Raw genomic sequence first — 9230 nt, forward strand, 5'->3', positions numbered from 1 at the left:
GGGCCAATCATATTATAGCATGTGTCAGAAATTTCCTTTTTATAGCTAATATTCCATTGTATGTACACGTCATATTGGTTTATCCATTTATCCCACTGATGGACACTTGTCTTGCGTCCATGTTTTAGCAACTGTGATGCTATGAACATGAGTACACAAATATGTGTATACCCTCAAGAACCTGCTTTCAATTATTTAGATTTTATGTATACAGTCATCCTATTAACTGGCTCTAGTTGAATTTATTTTACGTATCTGGGAGCCCGTTTATCAGGTGCATATGTGATTATTATGTCTTCTTCCTAAATTGTTCCCTTTACCATTATATAATGACCATTTTGCCTTTCTTTACCATTGTTGATTTAAAGTCAATTTTATCTGACATGAGAATGGCTTGCTCTCTTATGGCTTCCATTTGCATGAAACATTTTTTTCCATCCTTTCACACTGAGTCCGTGTGTGTGTGTGTGTGTCCTGTGGTTTAGGTTTATCTCCTGGAGACAACAGATATTTGGATTGTGTTTTTTCATCCATTTATCCAGCCTATGTCTTTGGGGTATTCCATTTGAATTATTAATGTTAGGAGACAGAATTGATCTGGTAGGATGCTATTCTGTTCATTATGTTGCATAGGATCTTATTGCTTTGTAATATTGTTTAATAAGAATTGTGAGATTTTACTTTTTGGGTGATTTACACTGGTGGATATCTAATGTGCTGACTCATGTATAATGCAATTTACATATGCTTCTCATAAAGGTTACACCTTCCAGAGCCTGATTTAATAAAAAACTGAGGCTTCTGAGAGTGATAAAAGTCAGGCTCTGTCTCTAAAAAATAAATTAATTAATTAAAACTGAGGCTAAATTCAGGTCCCAAACATAGAAACTTAAAATTTTCTTGAAAACCAATACAAAATTTAGATCTAAATAACCTTAAAAGAAAATCACATAATTTAGTCTAAATCAGATTTTACTTGATTTCTACCACCTATGACAATACAAACTCTTCAGAATTTGCAAGATAGCAAAAGTTGACAATCACCTGAGAACAACTTTATTAAAGACTAGATTATGTCCTAAATCCATCAAGAAAAACCATCTAGGCTCGGCACCTGTAGCTCAAGCGGCTAAGGCACCAGCCATATACACCAGAGCTGGTGGGTTCAAATCTAGACGGGGCCTGCCAAACAACAATGACAACTATAACCAAAAACTAGCCAGGCGTTGTGGCGGGTGTCTGTAGTCCCAGCTCCTTAGGAGGCTGAGGCAAGAGAATCACATAACCAAAGAGTTGGAGGTTGCTGTGAGCTGTGATGTCACAGCACTCTACCCAGGGCGACACTTGAAGCTCTGTCTCAAAAAACAAACAAATAACAACAAATAAAAAACAGAAAAACCATCTAACAAACTTAAAAAGAAGTGGCATAGGCTGGACATGGTGGCTCATGCCTGTAATCCCAGCACTTAGGAAGCCAACGCGGGTAGACTGCCTGAGTTCACAGGTTCAAGACCATCCTGAGACAGAGCAAAACCTCATCTCTAAAAACAGCCAGGCGTTGTGGCAGTAGTCCCAGCTACTTGGAAAGCTGAAGCAAAAGAATCGCTTGAGCCCAAGAGTTTCAGGTTGCTATGAGCTATGACGCCACAGCACTTTACCAAGGGCAACAAAGTAAGACTATCTCAAAAACAAAACAAAATTTAAAAAAATGAAATAGCATACAAAATTGGCACTTGTTATGTCCTGACAAATAAATCAACAGCTCCTGGTCAAATTCCCAATACTCAAGAGAGATTTAGGGTGGCCGGTTCGAACCAGCCCCAGTCAAACTGCAACAAAAAAATAGCTGGGCATTGTGATGGGCACCTGTAGCCCAGCTACTCAGGAGGCTGAAGCAAGAGAATTGCCTACGCCCAAGAGCTGGAGGTTGTTGTCAGCTGTGATGTCATAGCACTCTACCAAGGGTAACAAAATGAGTCTTAAAAAAAAAAAGATAAACAATTATTAATTATTTTCAATGTTGCCTATAAACAGATTTCAGCTGATCCTTAGATGATAAAGTTAAGATGAATGTAACTGCAATCAATTGTTTGGGCCTGGGGTGGGGAGAAGGACTGAAGTAACGTGGGATTGCAAAGGGTGAGAAGTAATCCAATTAATAGTAGTACTGAAAATGTATAATCTTTGGCTCATGCTTGTAATCCTAACACTCTGGGCGGCCAAGGCAGGTGCTGCTCAAGAGTTCCAGACCAGCCTGGGCAAGAGTGAGAACCTGCCTCCTCTAAAATAGAAAAATTAGCCAGGTGCTTGGCACACACCTATAGTCTCAGCTACTTGGAAGCTGAGGCAGAAGGATTGCTTGAATCCAAGAGTTAGAGGTTGCTGTAAGCTATGATGACACCAGGGCGCTTAACCCCAGGGCAACAAAGTAAGACTCTGTCTCAAAAAAAAAATTAAAAAGTGTAATCTTACAACAAAATGAGGCTCGGCGCCTATAGCTCAACCAGCTAAGGCGCCAGCCACGTACACCTAAGGTGGTGGGTTCGAATCCCCAGCCTGGACCCGCCAAACAACAATGATGGCTGCAACCAAAAAATAGCCAGGCGTTGTGGCGGGCGCCTGTGGTCCCAGCTACTTGGGAGGCGGAGGCAGGAGACTCGCTTGAGCCCAGGAGTTGGAGGTTGCTGTGAGCTGTAATGCCATGGCACTCTACCCAGGGGGACAGCTTGAGACTGTCTCAAAAACAAACAAACAACAACAACAACAAAAAAAATGAATACCAATTTTAAAAATCTATGGGCATTTTCTTCCCCCAAACAGGGAACAGAGTCAATGTGGTAAATCTGATTTTGTTCAGGCTGGTCTCGAACTCATGAACTCAGGTAATCTGCCCACCTCGGCCTTCCAGATTGCTAGGATTACAGGCATGAGCCACTGCACCAGGCCTTCCATTAATATTTTAAATTAAAAAACTAATGTAACCTTGCAACAGGCAGCAAATTTAAATTCTTATTAATAACCTCTAGTTCTTATACATTCTGTCCATGGAAAGAGCTACATAATTGTGCCCTTTTAAAAGATGCAAATGACGCTCACCTGGTCTCAATAGCTAGCACCTGCCTTGGGCTGTTGTCTCAGGGAAGGAAATTGAGGATGGTCAGAAAGCCAGCCAATTCCTCATTTCTGCCGCCACGCTCATTCAGCCTAGAGTACCTCTTTTCAACTGGAATAGGCTGGTCCCTAACATTTAAGACTAAACAGTTCACTGGTAAACAAAGCCTATGGCAGCTGAGGAAAGGGGCCTTCAGAGCTGACAAAGAATTGGCCACACCTGCTTCTTCTTATCTCTGTTGTTCTTAAAGAAATTCCTCTAAGGTGAGCCAAAGTCAGTGGCTCATTTTAACCTGGTGGAACTATTCACTGCTCTGAGAGTTTTTAGTCATCTAACCAGATTCTCATAATTCAGCTCTCATCCCACTAGCTCTCAGCCCCTGCTTTGGAAGTTCCTAGGGAAGCAGATGAAACTAATTAGAACAAAGTCCATCAAAGGAAAAAAGCATTTTACCCGCTGTATACAGAGCTCTCACCACAAACGTGGCTAAAACTGTAGAGAAAATATTTCTACCACAGAGGGGTCCACAGTCATTGTCTTCCCCTTTTTAGTTCTCTGCCTCGACACCCTCAACTTGTCTTCACTGTGTTTCTTTTCCCTGAGGCACAAATATTTCTTTTCAGCTTGTTTTTGAGAAAGGCTTATTTTTATGATTTACTCAGCTAATCATAAAATCAAGCTCTGTTGGGATAGAGAATAAAATCAAATAAACAGTCTTCTGAACATCCAGGAAATGGCTGCTGGGCTTTTGGTCTTCATGAAATTCCTGGGGCAGCTGTACTCTCCTATGCTGGGTCCTCTTCATCTACTGCCTCATCACTGTTGTTGGTATTTTTCTTTTGCTCAGCCTCTGGCCCTGCAGGCAGAATGCTGGTGACTGTGTGGAGAAGAGCTTCGATCTGCTCCTCCGTCAGCCGCTCTTCACTCTCTTCCACCATCTGCAGAAGAAAAGAAAAACCTCCAGTGGTTACACAGGAGTATCACAGCCCTGATCCATCCCTACCCTTCCTGACCACATTGTTCAAGGTCTCAGCCCAGCCTCCTGGCATAAAGAGATTAGAGCCTGGGTTCTCAGCCATCCCAGTTCCTCCCCATCTTCCAGACAGAAGGGCAAAGCCAACTCAAATCCTGGTAAACCAACGTGACTGCTCAAAATGGTTCAGTGAAAAAACTGAGAGGCTGGACACCATTTTTCTTTAAAGAACACAGTAACAGTTCTATACTCATCCACATACATATACAGACATCAAGATGTTATGTTGTAAATGCAAAGAAAACTCATCTCTGGCAAGTGAAATGGCATTTTTATAAACTTTTGTATTACACAAAAGCATATCTGTAACTTTAAGAATTGTTATCAACAACTCATTAGATGAATGAATGCCCACTGTGTGCCAAATGGTTTACATCCTTCTAATCCTCACTAACACTAATAACAGCCCTAGAGAGAGGGCCTCCACGTGCCTAGAGCTGCATCCATCTATTACTTCTTAAAACCCTCATGAGAGTTCTGGTAAGGGGCAGAACCGGAACCCCACACCAGGCTGCCTAAGTCTAAAGCCCACAATTCAACACACTCTGTGTGCCCTTGCTCATCTCCCAGGAGCGCAGGAGTCTGAGAAACGTGGGCTAGGACACAATCCCACACTGCCCCTCAATGGTCCACATAAAGAAAGTCTGGTTTCTGGCTTGGCGTCTATGGCTCAACCGGCTAAGGCGCCAGCTACATACACCTGAGCTGGCGGGTTCGAATCCAGCCCGGACCCGCCACACAACAATGATGGCTGCAACCAAAAAATAGCCAGGCGTTGTGGCGGGCGCCTGTGGTCCCAGCTACTTGGGAGGTGGAGGCAGGAGAATTGCTTGAGCCTAGGAGTTGGAGGTTGCTGTGAGCTGTGATGCTACGGTTCTCTACCCAAGGTGACAGCTTGAGGCTCTGTCTCCAAAAAAAAAAAAAAAAAAGTCTGGTTTCTGACACGATCCCAGAAATCTGAATGCAGAGATGACAACTATAATCACCAGGCTCACCTCTAATTCTATCATGTAGTCAGCCACCTTTTTAAGCGCAGTATGCAAGCAGTCAAGTCACCCAAACAGGTTCACTTTTACTTGGTGGCATTAACCATCTATCACCTTTCTCAGCTAAAGGAGTGTGGAGTCTTAGCCTAGAGCATTTCCCATGGCAATCTCTGGAATCTAGCAATGGGACCAAAAGAAGTTCTGAAAGAAATCCTAGCAGATTCAAGTAAAACAGGACAACAGGTTAGGTTTGCAATCCTGAAAAGGACCTCAGTCTGACTACTTTGCTTTATAGATGAAGACAGTACAGAAGTTCAAGAGATCCAGTGACATGTCTAAGATTATACTTCAAACTGCTGACAAAACACTAGTTTCCTATTTCAGCCCCAAAATGTTTCTACAACTAGATGATAATCCTGGGTGTTCCAGCAGAGTCATAATCCTGTGTGAGTCAATGGGGGTCACTTTCCATCATACTGTGAAATAAAATGACCCTTTTCTAAAGATTCAATGGCTCAGTAAAAGGTAAATTTTTACTGAACAAGAAACAGTCCTCAAAAACTCAGTTTTAAAATCAGACATGCAAAGTCAAGATTTGTAAAAAAGCAGTGATCCAACACAGGCTGCTCTCAAAGAATGTAAGAGGAAGAAGGGAAACATCTGAAATTTGATTATTTAATCCAGAGAAGATGATCTCAAGAATATCTACAAGTTTATAAACAATTAGTATATGCAGCTGGTAAACAACTCCCACCAGTCTCTGCACATGCTCCACAGTTTGTGAGGGGAATTGTGGAATCACTGCCACCATAGCTTCTCAAGAGCCCTATACATAATGCCAGGACAATTTACAGATGAGCAAGGAGAGGGTAAATATTCTAAAAAGAACATAATCTCACAGGAAGTAGGGATAAGAATCCCACGCCTTCTATCATTTCCTCTCCCAAAGATGCTGTACAGCAGGCTAGAGTCCACTGGTTTGAGTTGGGCTATATGATTTCTGGGGGCCTTCTTACAAAACCAGAGAGGCCACCTTCATGCACTCCAATCTCTGGGTCTGGCAGTTGCAACACTGATCATGTCAGCTAGATGTATTCTTAACAATAGGTTCTATAATTCAAGGCTTTTTATAATCACTGAATTACTAACAGTCATAGATGGCAGTACAATATATTCAGGAAGTCATGGGGTTCACTGGCCTATTTTGAGGCCAGAACGCTCACAAATTATGCTAAATGAAGACCCAGTTGGGCATGCCAGAAGCCTGCCTCCTTTCCTCCAGACCCCAAGCAGTCAGCAGAGGATCATAACATAGCATAGCTGAGGCATAACTGGAGAGGTAAAGATACCTGGCTCCCAAGCCACAAATGGTGAATGCTAGGGCTGTTTTCTAGACTCAGGGAGAGTAAATGGCTGTGAGGTTAACATGGGGAACTTCTCAAGCGTTTTGCAAGTGCTATTCTTGTGAAACCCTTTTGACCCCTCTCTAGTTAGAGAGGAAATAGTGCTATAAACCTTAGTAAACGATTTTGTAGCCAAATCCCAGGGTGGGAAAAATCTGGCTATAAAATGGTTCAATCTGTCTAAAATGGTCCAATTTTGTATATAAAATTATAGATAGATAGATAGATAGATAGATTTTGGAGACAGAGTCTCATTTTGTCACCCTCGGTAGAGTACAGTGGCGTCACAGTTCACAGCAACCTCAAACTCCTGGGCCCAAGCGATTCTCTCACCTCAGCCTCCCAAGCAACTGGGACTACAGGCGCCCACCACAACGCCCTGCTATTTTTTGGTTGTAACTGTCATTGTTGTTTGGCAGGCCCAGGCTGGTTTCGAACTCGCCAGCTCCCGTGTATGTGGCAGGCACCCTAGCCGCTGAGCTATAGGCATACCTACTTTGTAGAAAGGATAAGAGAACAATCTGAGGGGACACACCACATTATCTTTTTTCTCACCAAGGAAAAGTACAGAGCTTGGAGGAACAAAGTAAAGCTTTTCAATCAGACATACCCAGTCAGCCACTCTTACTAGCTCTCTAGGCGAACATGGGGAGAACACCAGCCCCCTTCCAAGACCGTGGTGAGGACATTAAAAGTTACACAGACAACGACTGGCACCATGACCAATGCCCAAGTCCAGGTCTGGCATATACTAGGCACCCTTAATAGCGGCTAATCTTCCCCAGTAATGATAGAGCTTTCTACAGGCTCTGGGATGAGGTCACACTAATCCTCCTCATCTCTTCTCTCCATCTGTCATTAAGCCACAAATAACATATGCTGCTGATTAAAGTTGGAGGAGACATGACATGTGATCTTTAACCCAGAGGGACAGGCATTAGTTTCTTGCTGTTTTGTTTGTTTTTTTCTCTCCTGAGTTGAATCTCCCGCACAGTGTAAAGCATCAGAAGGATAAAGATATAAAAAAGAAGGATCTCTGTTTAGCATAAAGGCTAGTCAGTTACCCCAGACAGGCACCCATTATGGAAGGAATTTTTCTAATTTAATTTTGGGTGCATTTTGAAGAGCAGAAACAACTTGAAGGAGACAATGATAGTTTTAGTCAAAAATTAAATATTCCAGGACCCTTTAAAAAATTTTTTTATTATCCACTCTAAAGGGCAGAAGTATTTTTGACCAATTTCTTCCACATTTTTCTAAAGGAAATTTGACAAAGAGCTACACATTTCTGAAACTGATTTTAGAAACAGCTTTATTTTCATTTTACTAATTCTCCAAATAAAAGTTAGATAGCCTGCTCAAAATTTGTAACTTTCTGCCCTGTAAAAAAGAAGGAAACTGCCACGGCATGCAAATATGGTGCCCAGTTTATACCCCTGGACCTCATTTTCCCATTCCCCTTACGCCATCTTTGGCTTTCTACTCCAGCTGCCTTCCCCAACTCTAAAGCACTGTGCCATGACTACAATGTGGACATTCACAAATGATAGGGCTCCACAGAGTGATTTTATGCAGGGAAACTAGATGATTCACATCTGTGGTTTAGGCAGTGAACTAGGATAGTGGTGTGGATGGTGGACTGGAGGGGCCACACAGGACACAGAAAGAATGATGAGAGGACAAATGTAAGAACTTTGTGGAGAAATGATGACAGAAATTAAAACAGTACAGTAGAGAGAAAAGAAAGAATACAAAATAGAAGCAACAGAGCTTGGAGACTAAATGTGAGATACAAGAGAATGACTTCCAGGCCTCTGGCTTGGGAGAGCCGGCCAGGAGGGTGAGAGAGGAAGAGAGCATATGGGAAAGTGCACACATGCTTCCTTCACCAAGAAAGGGAGAAAAGAAGAGCAGGGGCAAAGGGTGGGAGTGGGGGGAGATAAGTTCCACCAGAGACATGATGAGTTTAATGTTTTTATGTAACATCTGGTTGGCAACAACCCCTACAGGGAAGCAATGGCCAAAATGGCCTAGGACATCAGGGGAGATGAGAGCTGCCAAGTCACAGGCCCAAACCCAGTGGGAGGAATTAAATTTCCTCCTTTCTTTTCTTTTCCTAAGTCCATACTAACTAGGATCAAACTGGTGAAGTCTCCTTCCTCCAATGGAGTGCTCGAACAGTCTTTAAAAAAAAAAAAGGCAGTTCCTGGCTGGACCATCCATAGCCTTTCTATATCTCAGACCCAGAAAACACCCCCCTCAAGTTCAGGCCTCCTTTACTCACCAGCTGGATCTCAACAGCAGTCATAGGCCTGTGATTCAACAGCTGGAGCTTTTCAGCTCTGTCAAAAGAAAAGTATAAAGCAAGTAAAACTCTCACACCCTGAAGGAGTCTTGACCAAGCTGTTTGGAGAATATTTTGTCAAATAAGAAATATGGGAGGCTGGACACAGTGGCTCACGCCTGTAATCCTAGCACTGTGGGTGGCCAAGGCATGACGATTGCGCGAAGCCAGGAGTTCAAGACCAGTCTGAGTAAAAGCAAGACCTTGTCCTACTAAAAACAGAAAAATTAGCAATGTGTTGTGGTGGCACCTGTAGTCGCAGCTGCTCAGGAGGATGAGGCAGGAGGATCACTTGAGCCCAGGAGTCTGAGGTTGCAGTGAGCTAGGCTGATGCCACTGTACCCCAACTGGA

General features: G+C 42.9%; 1 protein-coding gene across 1 annotated transcript in view; it reads right to left on the reverse strand.

Annotated features, from left to right (window-relative positions):
* Positions 1–2926: 2926 nt before the first annotated feature.
* CRCP (CGRP receptor component) overlaps positions 2927–9230 on the reverse strand; it is a 32700-nt gene continuing 26396 nt past the window's right edge. Inside the window, exons 3-4 of the mRNA XM_012807857.2 lie at positions 8819–8876; positions 2927–4050 (exon numbers count right to left, since the gene is read on the reverse strand). Of these exons, the coding sequence (XP_012663311.1) occupies positions 3898–4050; positions 8819–8876 (211 nt within the window). The 3' untranslated portion in view covers positions 2927–3897. The remainder of the gene's footprint in view (positions 4051–8818; positions 8877–9230) is intronic.

The sequence above is a fragment of the Otolemur garnettii genome, unplaced genomic scaffold (assembly GCF_000181295.1).
Source record: "Otolemur garnettii isolate 467f Iridium unplaced genomic scaffold, OtoGar3 scaffold00077, whole genome shotgun sequence".
In the NCBI taxonomy this organism is placed as follows: Eukaryota; Metazoa; Chordata; class Mammalia; order Primates; family Galagidae; genus Otolemur; species Otolemur garnettii.